Source organism: Crocuta crocuta, unplaced genomic scaffold (assembly GCF_008692635.1).
Source record: "Crocuta crocuta isolate KB4526 unplaced genomic scaffold, BGI_CrCroc_1.0 scaffold323, whole genome shotgun sequence".
NCBI lineage: Eukaryota > Metazoa > Chordata > Mammalia > Carnivora > Hyaenidae > Crocuta > Crocuta crocuta.
Genome location: NW_027536465.1, coordinates 606,861 through 621,940, shown reverse-complemented (window position 1 = coordinate 621,940; position 15,080 = coordinate 606,861). Strand labels below are relative to the sequence as shown.

General features: G+C 43.2%; 1 protein-coding gene across 8 annotated transcripts in view; it reads right to left on the bottom strand.

Annotated features, from left to right (window-relative positions):
• Nucleotides 1–329: 329 nt before the first annotated feature.
• The window catches only part of CTNND1 (catenin delta 1), a 45,822-nt gene continuing 31,071 nt past the window's right edge, over nucleotides 330–15,080 (bottom strand). For 4 of the 8 annotated variants that reach the window (XM_077748895.1, XM_077748900.1, XM_077748901.1 and 1 more), the window contains 14 exons: nucleotides 13,023–13,486; nucleotides 11,713–11,896; nucleotides 10,671–10,788; nucleotides 10,068–10,221; nucleotides 9,653–9,670; nucleotides 9,154–9,222; nucleotides 8,201–8,328; nucleotides 7,934–8,084; nucleotides 7,026–7,218; nucleotides 6,342–6,456; nucleotides 5,717–5,804; nucleotides 2,432–2,494; nucleotides 1,560–1,663; nucleotides 330–770 (listed from right to left, as the gene is read on the bottom strand). In XM_077748895.1, coding sequence (XP_077605021.1) covers nucleotides 759–770; nucleotides 1,560–1,663; nucleotides 2,432–2,494; nucleotides 5,717–5,804; nucleotides 6,342–6,456; nucleotides 7,026–7,218; nucleotides 7,934–8,084; nucleotides 8,201–8,328; nucleotides 9,154–9,222; nucleotides 9,653–9,670; nucleotides 10,068–10,221; nucleotides 10,671–10,788; nucleotides 11,713–11,896; nucleotides 13,023–13,486 — 1,861 coding nt within the window. In that variant the 3' untranslated portion in view covers nucleotides 330–758. The remainder of the gene's footprint in view (nucleotides 771–1,559; nucleotides 1,664–2,431; nucleotides 2,495–5,716; nucleotides 5,805–6,341; nucleotides 6,457–7,025; nucleotides 7,219–7,933; nucleotides 8,085–8,200; nucleotides 8,329–9,153; nucleotides 9,223–9,652; nucleotides 9,671–10,067; nucleotides 10,222–10,670; nucleotides 10,789–11,712; nucleotides 11,897–13,022; nucleotides 13,487–15,080) is intronic. The other 4 variants (XM_077748896.1, XM_077748898.1, XM_077748897.1 and 1 more) reach the window with 4 other exon arrangements.

Here is a 15,080-nt window from a genome sequence, read left to right as displayed (position 1 = left end):
AGGCCAAGTCAACAGACATTATCACAGGGTGGGAGAGGAAGATTAAGGACAGCCTTAGTAAAGGGCAGTGGCAGCAGCCGAGGGTTGGCATGAGGCTTGGAGAAGAGATGGAGTCTGTAGGTCCATAATGGTCCCTGCCCTGAAGAGGAGAGCAAGGTTTCTTAATCTCAGTTCTAGGAGACCTTCACTTACTCAAGGGCCCAGGTGGAATGTGCCAATGTTGCCAGCCTTCTTGGATTTAAAAATAGTCATCAGGCATACGGGAAGAGTTCACACTTCCGATTCTCCAAAAAAATAAAAGTCCCTTCCCCACCAAGAAAAGAAAAATCTTGATTAAGAATCATCAGTTTATCAGAGTGCTGGAACACTGCATAGACAGCATGTAACTTCCAATTCTTCCCACGGCCTCCAGCGAGGGCTCCTCTCTCTCCCTCCCTCCACACAAGGCCAAGAGTTCCAGGGAGAGCTGGCAAAAAGAGCTAATTTGCAGCAGTTTCTCAAGATATGCATATAACTGAGTCAGGCTTCTTGGGAGCAACTGGAGGGGATCTGGAGTGGGGAGGAGGGACAATTAAGCTTCACTGGAAGGAGTTAGGAGTTGGTAGAAAGAAGGTGGCCACTTAGGGCTATAAGGGCAGGAGGCAGCCTGGCAGTTGGCACAACAGTCCAGCGAAGAAAGGAAAAATCATCGGTCCATTTCACCACCAAAAAATAAAAGTACATATATTATAAGCCCAGCTGTAGTGGAGATAGTGGTGCTAAATCTTCTGCTGTAGGGAAAAAAAGAGACAGAAATGTTAACAGGGTTGGGACTGAGGAGAACCAAAAGACAGTTGAGCAAATCCGGAGGGAGGAAGGCAGCACATAACGGAGAATCAGATCACCAGAGGCATGTCCCAACCTCTTGAGAGGCAATAATCACAGAAGCAGCACCCCCAAGCTCCAAGTGGCTGAGACTAGGGTCTCTAGCCCGATCAGATCAGCTTGATTGGCAAACTGCCGCCACACAGGGCCCTCCTTCCTCAAGGACGATCTTGGGGGTGGCTGGAGGACATACCATGGAGGGGCTGGACACTTGGTCCCCCTCATCATCCAAAACCAACACATCCAACTCTTCCTCCAGAGATTCCTGCCCCTCGTCCTGCTGTGAACACATGCAATTTGTTAGTACGAGAGTAAGGAAACAGAAACCTCGTGAGTATGTGCCAAATCTAAGGAAGATCCCAAAGCTGGTCAACTCAAATGAAACAAGGTAATAGTAAGAAAGGGGCAAGATATTTGAGAAAAGGCAGGGACAGGAAGAGAGTAATGAATGAGAATAGATGAATTAGCATTAGTCACATCAGCAATGCATTTATGGTCTTCCTTCTCCTAACCTGACCCACTGTAGAATTATGGCCCAAGAAATCTCAATATGAATCAAACTCCTACTTTTCCTGAAAATTCCTACCAGAAAAGGATACTGTCTTTCACTACTTTCTTCCTATTTCACAAAACATGGAGGTTTCAAAACAGAACTAGCCTTAGAAGGACAAAAGAGCATATAAAAGAGAATTTACCATCAGGGGTGTTCCCTTCAATGGCTCCATTTCACCTAGATCCCCGGATCGATCCAGTGTTCTGTTGTGGTCCCCTCTCTCGTTCAGTGTGGAATAGTTGTTGTCTAATGAAAAAAAAATACAAAAAACACGATATTCCTCTGGTGTACCATACATAGTAAGCAGGTAAGTGTGAATTAGGCACCCCTGTTGGGAAGTAAACTTTGTCAAATGCTCCAGAAAGGCATTAAGGTCTAGTCCTTGACTTAAGGTCCCTGACTTAAAAAGAACTTGAATCTAATTGGGAAGACAATTAAATGAAATACACAGAGTAGGACATATGACAAAGCAAAACAGAAGAGATCTGTCTATCAATGGTATTGGAATTAAGAAGATAGGGTGGAGGTGCTGCAACAGTCAGGAAGAGCCTAACACAGGAGACAGGACTTGGTTAAGCCTCTGGGGATGAAGAAAATTTAGCAAAGCAAAGGGGAAGAAGAAGAGTATTCTGGTAGGAAGTATTCTCCGAGCAAAATTTAAAAAATACAGAGTAAAGAGACAAAATAGAAAATTAGACCAGGTGGGCTGAAACAAGAGTACATGAAAACAAGATGGAGACGGAGCCTGGGGTCAGCCTGTGAAAGTCTGTAACAATNTGAGGGTAAATGAAAAAAAAAATTTTTTAAACCTTTGAATATGTGAGAACATGGAAGAAAGTAGAAAGATCAAGTTTCACTAAATCTTCTCACATCCTTCCAAATAGAAATGTCCAGGCAATGAATGCTCTCCCGGGATGGTGAATGGTGAACGTGCTAGAAAAAAACTGCAGGGCCAGACAGTTCTCATCCCAAAGAAATGTTAACTCCATGTCCTTAGGCAGGAATTACACCTACCTAATGATTTTGTGTTTGATCCCATACTGCTCATCTGAATTTCTTCCCGATCAGGTTTCTTATCTACATGGAGTCAAAAAGTTATCCAGGTCAAAAACCAACTCTTCAAAATCTATACTCATTATAAAAATTGCTCTCTGGTCGGTCCTCCCTCCCATCAAATTCTTACTGAGCACCTACTATGTGCCAGTCACTAGACAAAGCCCTCATGGGACTTAAGAGATTCCCTTCCAATGGACCTCTAACATAAGAACTATTCACTCTTAACAAGCAATTGTTAAATTATTTGGTCTCCAGACACCTTTACACAGTCTTAAAAATTATGAAGATCCAAAAAGTATTCATTGGTGTAGGTTATATGTATTACTATTCTACTATACCGAGAAATTTTTAATATTTCACTTAAAAGTAAAAATAGGGTAGCACCTATTTTTGGCTCAGTTGGTTAAGCACCCGACTCTTGATTTCGTCTCAGGTCATGATCTCACAGTTCAAGCCCTATGTCGGGCTCTGTGCTGACAGTATAGATAGCCTACTTGGGATTTTCTCTCTCCCTCTCTCTCTGCCCTGCCCCCACCTGCACTCAGACTGGCTCTCTCAAAAATAAATAAATAAATGAAAAAAAAATTTTTTAAGTAAAAATACGGGCACCTGGGTGGCTTATTTGGTTAAGCTTCTAACTCCTGATTTCAGCCCAAGTCATAATCTTAAGATTCATAAGATCAAGCCCTACCTCGAGCTCTGTACTGATAGTGCAGAGCCTGCTTGGGATTCTCTCTCCCTCAGCCCTCCTCTGCTCGCTCTCTCTCAAAATAAGCATTTTTTAAAAAAAAATTTAAAAAAACCCTTATTCCATGTTAACATAACACTTTTAGTAAGTTTTAAAAGCAGGTTTGTGGGGGGGGTTTGTTTTGGGGTTTTACATTTTTGCACATGTATTTAAAGTTTGGCTTAATAGAAGATAGCTGGATTTTCCTATCTGCTTCTGCATTCAATCTGTTGTGATGTTATTTTATTTGAAGTATATGAAGAAAATCCAGCCTCCCATAAAAAAGTTGGAAAAAAGGAGAATTTCAACAATCTTTTCAGATAATTGTGTATATTATTTGATAGTACACTAATACACAAGTAGAATTTCTCTAAAGTTAGCAATAATGTGGAATCCGAATGTGGAATCTGAATCCAAATGAATGATCTCTTCTTCATACTTGGTTAAATTAAAATGCATTGGCCTGTCTTGCACTTTGAATGGGTCAATTACCCATGCATGATTCTGAAACATCACACATTAGTCATTTAGAAAATACTGGTTCATAGAGTAATGCAGATCTTCTAAATGTTAACACATTTCATTATACAACATCAAAAAAAAAAATCACAGTCATTACTATAACCACTGGTTTCATTAAAAAGTCTTTTGGGGCACCTGGGTAACTCAGTTGATCAAGCATCCAACTCTTGATTTTGGCTCAGGTCATGAACTGTTTCATGATATTGAGCCCCATGTCAGGCTCTGCACTGGCAGAGGAAAGCCTGCTTGGGATTCTCTCTCTTTCCCTCTCTCTCTGCCCCTCCCTGCCCCATAAATAAACTTTAAATAAAATAAAGTCTTTTAAATATAGGGGTGTTACCAGGCTCATAATGGCAGGTACAAGTTTGCCAAAATTATAATTTTCACTTGAAAATTCAGGCAACAAGTACTGTCCGTTGTTTTTCTCAAAGTAACAAGCTCACTGCATTCATTTTTGAGAAAATGTCTAGCAAATACTCAAGTCTGAATAACCATAGCTTGCCATTTTTTCCAAAGTAAAAACAGCATTCCAGAAAAAGAGTGGCTGGTCCACTCAGAAACTCCAGCTAGAGCACCCGTGCTTTCCCTCAGGTCCACTGTCCCACTCTGGGTGCAGCACAGGGCTCGCTGAGTACTTCCTATTTCATCAGCACGGGAGATTTCAAAAAGACATGTGCTCAAGGTCACAAACAATAAAAATAGTAATTCTTGCAGCTCCATCAAGTACATTCACAAGTGAAACTGGCTTTTGTAAACTGTGAGTACATGGCCACGAAGACTAAGACAGCTAGTGTGGTGAGGGGTTGGTACCACAGCTGCTGCTGCAAACACCCCCACGGCTTATGCACAGCCAGCAAAATGTCAACAGACATGGGGATCCTCACACCACATCTCAAGAACCCTAATGTTGGGGCGCCTGGGTGACTGAGCCGGTTAAGCGTCTGACTTCGGCTCAGGTCATGATCTCACAGTTCCTGAGTTGGAGCCCTGCATGGGCCTCTGTGCTGACCGCTCAGAGCCTGGAGCCTGCTTCGGATTCTGTCTCCCTCTCTCTCTGCCCCTCCCCTGCTCGCACTCGCACTCTGTCTCTCTCAAAAATAAAATCATTAAAAATAAAAATAAACAACCTGATGGGGGCAAAAGCCAAGTGTCATCAAGGTAATAAGCACTACAATATACACTTAATGTGAAAAAGAAAACACTTCATAAAACAAAATACATTAATTCATCTTTTGGGGGAAAAATTTATTTGCTCACACAGCAAAAGTTTTTAAAAGTTAAAACCACGAACAGCAGTGGTGATCTCTGGGTAACAGAAAAATGTGGTTTTTAGGGCGCCTGGGTGGCTCAGTCGGTTAAACATCTGGCTTCGGCTCAGGTCATAATCTCACGGTTCGTGGGTTCGAGCCCGGCATCGGGCTCTGTGCTGACAGCCAGCTCAGAGCCTGGAGCCTGTTTCAGATTCTGTGTCTCCCTCTCTCTCTGATCCTCCCCTGCTCACACTGTCTCTCTCTCTCTCAGAAATAAATAAAAAACATTAAAAAAAAAAAAAAAGAAAGAAAGTGGTTTTTGTTGTTGTTATTTTTCTGGATACTTGAATTTTCTAATTTTTCAACAGTCCATGTATTACATGGTATTATGCAGAAATATAAAACCAAAAAATAATCATTATGCGATATACACACACATCAAAGCACTATGCTGTACACCTTAAATGTAACAATGATATATGTCAATTATCTCTCAAATAGAGAAAACAGTTTAAGTCTGCAAACAAAGACAGAGGATCACTTCCAGTCTATTGCCTGCTTTCTAACATTCAGGCCCACCGGTTTCTGTGGTACAGTCCTGAGGTGAAGCATTATTACCATCTACCAAAAGACTAGCTCATACAGTAACAAATATATATTCTATCCTATGGGTAGTAAGCTCACTAATGAACAGAAGTGGTGGAATAAAAGCAGAGGGGTACACCCTCCGCCCCCATACTGAACCTGATTTCTGGTTCCGGTCAATGAGAGGGAGAGTGCTGTCATCATATGAATGACTGCTCTGGCTTCGAGAAGCATTGTTTAGATTCACCTGGAGGCAAACATAAAATGTATCAATGTCACAGAATACTGAATTCACCCATATCTTACTCCCCAATGGGCGCAGATCTTTAGGTCCCTATTCCCAAATATAGCTCTTACCAAAAGGGACCTCATAAGGGGTTAAATATCTGTATCGTGAAACAAATGAGGGTTTTGTGGCTTCTATTTATGTCCCGAACAAGAGATTAGAGGTACACTCATACCACCAGGTGACAGTTTCCAGTAAATTCCTTCAAGGGGCTATGGCACAACATCTGGGGAAAAGTCAAACAGGCCATCTTCCCTTGTCCCCCCCCAGCGTGGACAGCATGCTGTGGTACTGAGGGGACCATAGCTGTTTTGGCACCAAATGAACCATAGCACCGTTCTTTTCAGGGAAGGAATAAACCGACTGATCTCCTTACTCACAGAGACTTGGGATAAAGCAGGACTTAAGGAAATAGTGAAGTGGAAGTAACCAAAGACAAAAGTGTACATGAAATCAAGGGAAAAAAGGATCAAGTCTCAGGCCTAAGACTTACTCTACCTGAAAGTCTGATTTCTTCCATCCTTCTTTTTCCAGTGGCTTCCGCAGCTCCTTATATCCCCAGATTGTCTGTAATACAAGTGCTGCTGCTCGGACTTCCTTTTCTGAACGGTTCCTTTGGTGGAAAGTAATACAACATGGAATTTGGATGTTAAGACCAGGGAAGAAGCTGAGAACCTGTACTCTCTAACATAATGTAACATAAGAACAGAAATGCCAAAATGGGCAAGATCAAATACTCACCAACTTCTGTATTGGGTCCCAAACAGTGACACAAAAAAATGTTTGATGCAACAGTCTGTTATCAATTTTAAGCTCAACATTAAAGACAAAAAACAGGGGCGTCTGGGTGGCTCAGTCAGTTAAGCGTCCAACTTCAGCTCACGATTCAAGCCCCGCATCGGGCTCTGTGCTGACAGCCAGCTCAGAGCCTGAAGCCTGTTTCAGATTCTGTATCTCCCTCTCTCTCTGACCTCCCCTGCTCATGCTGTCTCTCTCTCTCTCTCTCAGAAATAAATAAGACACTAAAAAAAATTTTTTTTAATAAATAAAAAAGACAAAAAACAGAGCATTATCTCTTCACACTTTATACGTAAAATAAGAAAGTAAACACAAACACTCCTTCCCAGTAACTCCCCTCTCCACACAAACTCTTCCAGTTGTCATTTTCAGTGTTAAACTCACCCTGATTTGTTGATCAACACCAACTTCTCAATACCCTGTGTCTCTCGAAGCTTCTTGGCAGCCTCCAGGTTCTCAGCAATAACCTCATTGATGGTGTTCAAAAGAGAGACCACAGTGTCCTCAGAGAAATTCTGGGAAGAGCTCTGCTGCCCTCCTGGCAGGTTCTTTACCAAGTTCGGAATAGCATGTTTACCTACAGCGTTAAGACAGAAGTAGTGTGTGCAGGAGAAAAACCAAGTCCGGTATGAGGAGCCTAATGCTGTACTTAATCACACTGATCATATGAAGTGCAGGCAATGTCCACATCAATCAACCTCATTCTGCTATGGGGTTATCATATCAGAAGAGCCATGAACGTATGGTCCTTCTTACTCCTTTATTTATTCTTCCCTTTAGTCAAATTGAAACTATGTGAATACTTTATATCAAATATGCTACAGTCTTTTCAGATATTCTAAGGAATACAGTATACATATTCCATATCGTAACACTGTAGTTCAATCGAATAGTCATTGTGAATTTAACAAAAACCTGGGCTCTGCCGTGATCCACCTGTATTAATTAACTCTGGGCAAATTACCTAACTTCCCCTACAGTTTCTTGACTCTATAAACATCAGACCTTTGTAAAGTGGGGAGGACTGAATGGCAGCGCACACAAGTGTTTAACGACGCCCACTAACAAAGCAAGTGCTTAATAAAGAATAGTGGTTTTTATTCTAGTTTTGAAGAGTGATCACTTCTGGTCTTTCTAGGACCATTAAACTAGAACCCTTAGAGTCACAAACTTATGGAGGGCTAGCCAGGATCCCTCCTCTCAGTCACTTCAATAATGAAGTACTTAGCATCTGCCAGATTAAAGGCGTGGTACTGGATGCTGAGATTAATGGTGTGCGATCAACTCCTTACCGATCAGTTCTTTGTTGCGAGCATCTACAGCCAGATTTCTCAGTGCTCCGGACGCAGCTTTCACTACGCGCTCGTGTTCATTGGTCAGGAGGTCGGCAATGGCAGAAAGAGCCTTCTCTTGACGTAGAGCAGAGCGGATGTATCGGCCATACTAGAAGGAACACACGGGAAGAGGTGGAACAGATTACAAATGGTGNGAAAGTCGGACGCTTAACCGACTAAGCCACCCAGGCGCCCCTCTAAGTCCATCTTTGAAAAGGTACCCACCGTCCAGCGCCCAGCGCACAAGTTCTGGATGGCTCCCGCCGAGGCTTCCAGGATAGCAGGAGTCTTGCTCTCCTTGAGGAGGGAGATATATATCCGAACCACCTCTGGCTGAAACAAAAGCTCATAGCCTGCACGAGAAAGGGCAGGAAGGCAGAGGATGCTAGTCATTACCTAAAACAGGGGACTCTGGCTGGTTCAAGTCCAGCCTCAGCACTCGGGATTGATGGATTTATGCTCCTGTACCATGAGGCTCCCTAGACTCTCCCCCTCACCCAACAGCAAACCCAAAGGCTTGATTCCATGCCTTCTGAAGAATAATCCATCCATGGGGAGAAGAGAACAGACCTCAACTCATCACCTGCAACTCCTCTCTCTCCTTCCTCCCTGCCTCTCCTCTTCCACAGTTTACTTTGGCCTTAGCACTCAAGGCATTCATGTGCCCACTGACAGCACTCAGGGTTAAAAATTCCTCATCTCAAATGAATTATTTCTAAGTTAACGGAGTCATTCTGCTCACTTTTACTATGACCAAGTAAAAAGGCCTATCCTAGATTTAACAACATCTAAAATTCTTACATCCATGAAGAGCTGTGAATTTTAAACTCCCTGTACTAGTTAACATAAATACCCAAACTGTGAGAAAGAGGCTTCTTATAACAATTAAAGTCCTCAGGACAGGAGTGGTTACTTAGAGCACCTCTGTTTCTGGCCTAGACCGCCATCAGGACCTTACCTATCCTCCAATAATCTGAAAAGTTTGCCACAACAAGCTTTCATAAGTTACCACTGCAGTACCAGCTTCCCAGGGCTCCCCCATCGCTCACGCTCAGAGTAGGAGGAGAGAGAACAGTGATCATACTGCACAGTCTACTGTTAGGCTACCAAATGCTTATCTGTGGACCATGTGTCTGAGATTGAGATCCCTGGAGACTAAAAAGAAAAAGACAACTTACCCCGAGCAGGACTAGTTCTTTTGGGGAAGTCCACTGTATCGTTCGCTGGATCCTCTATGGGTTTTTTCCCTTTGAAAATTAAAAAAAAAAAGGGGAGGGGTAAAAAGTTTAAGAAAGAAAAGGGTCCACATGGTATACTTTTCATTCTTCAGTCAAAATTTTTGGATCAGAGATGTGTCGGGGGGGGGGACAAACAAAAAACAAACACCAAGGTCCCCCCCAGCTGCCCCAGCAGGGGCTGTGCAGAAACAAGGACAGAAAACAGGCGGCAGACAGGTAAGATAAGGATGAGCACCGTTGTCACTGTGGTCCTGAGTTCTGATAGCTGGGCCTGCTACCCACACACAGCATGCCATGAGCCAGTAGCTCCAAAGACCTGGACTTGTTTCAATGGTCCTTCCTACATGCATCCACAGGGAAGGGTTAGGAAATACTAGGGAAGCTAAAACCAAAGCATGCAAATTAGAAGTCGATAAGCGCCTTAAAAGATTCCACTCACCTCTGGAGAACCACTCATCTTCCAGCGCGTCACCCAAGGTGGAAAGCAGACAGAAATGAAGGAAGAAAAATGCAGGAGAGAGATGTCAACAGGATCATGGGCAAATAAGCAGGGAAACAGGGAGGAAAAGAAGAACACAGGAAACACAAAGGAGGAACACGGGGGAGAAGGCCCCAGATTAGTTGAGTTCTCATCCTTCACTGCCCCCAAAATGATACCACTAACCACCACCACCACCATGGTCACCACCGTGAATGGAGCACACGACACAGGGAAGCGGCTGCAGAGCGAGAAGGTATCCTTGTCAAGGCAGACGGACGTACCGTTCAGCAAGTATTTTGTGCCTAAAGCTAAAAGAGTTCCTTCCCATTCCCATCCTACATTAGAGAGCAAGGAACAAAGAACCAAGACTCACCTTTGCCCTTCTTGGCCCCAAAGCAACTGGCAGCATGTGGCCCAGTATTGTTGGCAACGTTAGGAGGTGCCTCTTGGTAACGCTCTGCTTGTGGGATCTCCCGGTGAACTTGGTACGACAAATTCCGAAGAAGGCAAACGCAGTTCTCCACAAGCTTAGGAACAAAAGATAAAGGGCACGGTGAGCAACAGAATGCCTATAGTGACTTCCCAGCAATGACTCAAGGATTAGAACACTGATCCCAAAAGCACAGCCCAATGGATCATCTCTCACAAAGCCTCTGAAGTGCACCAAGTCTGTCAAAAATCCTTGCAGCCTCAGGCTAAGGGAAGGTTTCTGCCACCATTTGGTGTGTGACACAAAACCGAGGGTCACCCTGACTTTTTCCTACTTAGGAAAATATAGAACCTTGGAAATATAGCTAAACAGCTTTAAAATAGATTATATGGGAAAAGGAAATTCTAAGGAAAACCGTTTCCTTCTAAGGTGAACAGCTGCTTTAGGGAACAAGTACCTCAGGTCACATGAAAGCCCGCGATGGTGCTCTGCATTACAGCTGCCTCATCGTTGCCGTGAATGGAATTCACTCAGCCGTTAACTTACCTTGCTGTCTGAATCCTTCTGCCCAATCTCAGCCTGCACAATGAAGATCAAGGCATCCACTAAACCATCACATTCCCGAAGTTTCCGGCGAGCCTCACTCCTCTCGGAGCTGACATTCCTGAGGGGGAAGGGAGAGGTTTCAAGATGACTCAAATCTAGAAATCCTCTCTTAATATCTTCAACATTTACAGGCTTCCGCCATACCTTTTCTTTTCACTCTAATGAGTAGTGAGTACTTGTTATAAGCAAGGTACTTCAGTTAGAGCAAGCCGAGTTCAGACAATCCCTACTTTCACGACATTTATACCAACAACAATACTTTAAGATAGAATAGATACTTCTTGCATGGAAGAAGGGATGAAGAATGGGACAGAGCACACAGAGTGTACTCCTAAGAGCAAAAGAAGAAATCAGGAAAAATTTCATGAAATAAAGGCATTTTTGAGTTTAGCCTCTAAAGATAAATAAGGAGGGGCACTTGGCTGGCTCAGCTGGTACAGCGTGTGACTCTTGATCCCAGGGTTTTAAGTTCTAGCCCCACAATGGGTGCAGAGATAATTAAAAAAAAAAAAAATCTGTAGAAAAAAAGACACAAGAGGGGTGATAAAGACTGAGGAAGAACAGGTCCTCCCCCTATCCTTCGAGTACTTTGTGCTCCTTTTGTTCACTCATCGCGGCCTTACTTGAAATACAGATCACTAAGGACAGGGACACAGACACGCATACAAGCTCCAAGCTCAGGACTCAACAACTGCCTCACATGTGGCAGATACTGAACAAATGTTTACGAATTAAATGCACAAAGTCAAAGAGGCACGGGAGTGAGGTTGTGCAGGGAACAAGTAAACCAGCATAGCAAACGTATGTGGCATACAAAGGAGTAGTGACACAGGGAAAAGACAGGCTGGAGTCACAGGATGTAATATAGACAGGAATGGAGGCTGAATGACAGGCTACCAAATTTAAAAAGAAAGACAAATTTTTTAAATTTAAGTCAGTCCTCAAAAACTCAGTCTTCGTACTCTCGAAGCCCTTACATTACCTAAGACAGCCAGCTGTGTTGGTGAGCACCGACTCCCACTCAATATGGCGTGGCTTGCAATCTTCATTAGGTTCCCGCTCCCAACCAGAATGCGGGATGATCACCTCATCCGTCAAAGCATGCAAAGCATGGTCCACAATCTCCATTTTGATTGAGTCATGGGATGAGAGATTCCACAGGGTTCCTGGCAGAGACAACGTATCAGACATGTCTCCAACACCCAGCACAGGATGTCTTAAGAGAGCCCAAGAGAACCCCCTACCCCATCATTTCTCAGTCTTCCCAGTATATCATAATCTGGAACAACCAGATACATTATACACATATTTAATCTTTTGTTTGGGACCCACAGTAAGAAATATACATTATGGCTCAACATACACATCACACATATATCCATATATATCACAAAATAAAATGTCACAAAACAATACTTAGTGTAAGCAATGCTCTCTGGGCTACCTACACCAGAGTTTCTCAACTTCAGCGCCACTCACCTCTTAGGCCAGATAATTCTTTGTTGTGGGAAGCTGACCTGTCCACTATTAGATGTTTAGCATCTCTGACTTTTACTCATTAGATGCCAGTAGCACTCCCCCTAAGCTACGTTATGACAACGAAAACTGTCTCCAGACATTGCAAATGTCCCCTGTTGGGCAAGATCAGTCCTAATTTGAGAACTAATAATCTATCCTATTTCTTGTTCTTTCTTTCTCTTGAAATACTGATTGGGATTCAGAAAACTGTATTCTATGCACTAATGGATCACAACCCACAACATGAAAAACAATTCTTCTAAAGCAAGGACCGTAAGTTCAATTGTCTACACACGCCAGGCAGGTATGTCAGAAGCAGGTATTTAAAAGACATTACAAGAGAGTGGAAAAACGGCAAACAGACACTCCGCTTCACTGTTGGGAGACAACTTCCTACACGGCAGTAGTTGGCTAAAGACAATAGAATACGTTCAGGATTATTACAAACCGGAGCACTCACATACCAATCAGCTCAGACCAACTGTCAGGGAGCAAAACAGACCCACAATTACCTGTCCTTGCATGTTTTTAACTGAAACCAAGAATCTGGAATTTTAAGTGAAATCTTCTGAATTTTAAACATCAGCAATCAATTCTTTAAACTTTTGAAAACCTTGCATGATCCAAACAAATCTATGAGATGGACATGACCCAAAAACCACCAGTTCATGAGCTTGACTCAAAAATAAAAGGACTGGACGTCTTTCTAGCTCTCAACATCTCTAGGGGTAAGAGTGACCCCAAACGAGCAGTCCCCTTGCGCCTGTAACTCACCGGTAATGACTTCAGTGAGGTCCATATCACGAGCCTTTCGGAGCAAGCGCACAAGGGCGGGAACACCATCACAGTTTTTTATGGCGATCTTGTTATCCTGGTCACGTCCAAAAGAGATATTCTTGAGAGCTCCACAGGCTCCAAGATGCACTTCCTTTTTGGGGTGGTCTAACAATCCCACCAGTACTGGGATCCCCTTGAGCTTCCGAACATCGGTCTTCACCTTGTCATTGCGATAGCACAAGTGCTGCAGGTACGCTGCTGCATTAGACTTGACGGCATCCAGGCGGAACCCTAACATGGCTATCACCTCCGGCAGCTCTGGCTGTCTCCAGTTGGGGGGTGGCGGCCCTCCCTTGCGCAGGCTATCCAAGCTTGCTAAACTTCCCCGCTCATGCTGGGCCAGAGGAGCCCAATAGTACTGGTCGGACGGCACCTCCTCACCAATCATGTCTTCATAGCTCCTGCAGTAGTGGAAGAACCCAGAGGAAAGGCAAATATTATCAAGTTGTAGAGTCTGGTTTCCCGGTGAGCTCCCATTAGCCCTAATCTCCAAGGCAAGAGTAAGTTCAGCTCCAGTACCACTAGATCTTACCTCTCCTTTGCATAAATGATATACTGATCAATTTTTCTTAAGGAGATAAGGTAAACAATTTTAAAGGCCTCTGCAATTAGATTAAAACCACCTGTCAAGTTTACTAGCCTGGAGAAGAGTTAACAAATACTCAGAGACATTAATCACTCACACACACACACACCCACCCACACACACACACACACCCACCCAAATCCTGACTGCTTAGCATTTAGTGATACCTGACAGCTAACCTCTCTGGATAGAGACTGAAATAAACCCTCAGATGACAGAGTTAAAATCAAAGAAGTCAGCAAACAATGTCTGAGAACAGTTCTTATAAGCTGTTAGCTAAACAGGAAATGAGGCATTTACACACAGGAAACAGCTGCTGGGATTAGACCCTTAAACACACTTCTTATTTAAGCCTCGCCTTATCTTATTTTGGAAATTACGAGAGAGGAGGTGGTAAGAGTAAAAACAGCACAGGCCTTCTTGGTACATCACCTGAGGACCTGGCTTTGGTATGAGCTTGACCATTAATGTTTACAGTTCACCCCAACATCATCCCTGCCACTCAACAAATGTGTAGGACATAGGACTTCTAGCCTCTAATTCCTAAAGACAACACCTCAGATTCTGTCAAAACACGGGCTACTGAACACACAGCATTTGGGATACCCAGTCACTGAGAAAAGAACAAAAACAAAACAACTGAAGGTTTAGAGAAAAGTCTAAACTATTTCAGTACTTCCAGACACCACTAGAGGGTGAATCTGTCACACTATTATTTATTCATAACCACCAGGAAGGAAGCGACCCATTATCTGTGAGCTCATCTCACTCTTTGGGTCCCATAGGAGACAGGAGAATCTATTGTGTGGAACTCTCCAAATGAGCCTGTTGTTTGTTCCACAAAACCCCTCCCACTGTCACCCAACCCTCAAGGTTAGCCAGGAGCCAAGGGCCTGCCTCATAGCTGTCAACATCAACCACTCAATGGCAACCCAGATGGACAAAGCATCTAGTAAAAGCACTATTTTTTAATATCACGGAAACAAAATGAACAGGTTATAGAGCTAAGTTTTAAAAGTCAGCTACTGAACTGTATGTTAAGTAAGATTCCAGTTTAGCAGAAGAGAAAGTAAGTCAGGGTATGTTTACCTGCATCGGAAAAAAGAATTCAAAGGAAATGCACCAAAATGTTAACCATAGGCCTTTATCAATGGATGGTGTGCCTTTCTGGGTTTTTCTAGTTTTTAGTGGGCCTATTTTACTTTGATTATTATTTTAATATAACCAATCACAAAAACAATTGTTATAATCAAGATTTGGTCACTCAGTTGTATTTCCTTCCTTTATAAGCAGTGGATCATGACATTCTTTCCCTTGTTTTACAAATAAAGCTGTACCCAGAAAGGTTAAATGACTTGCTTGAGGCTATATAGCTAGTGGCAAAGGCACAACTGGAACTAGAAGTCTTC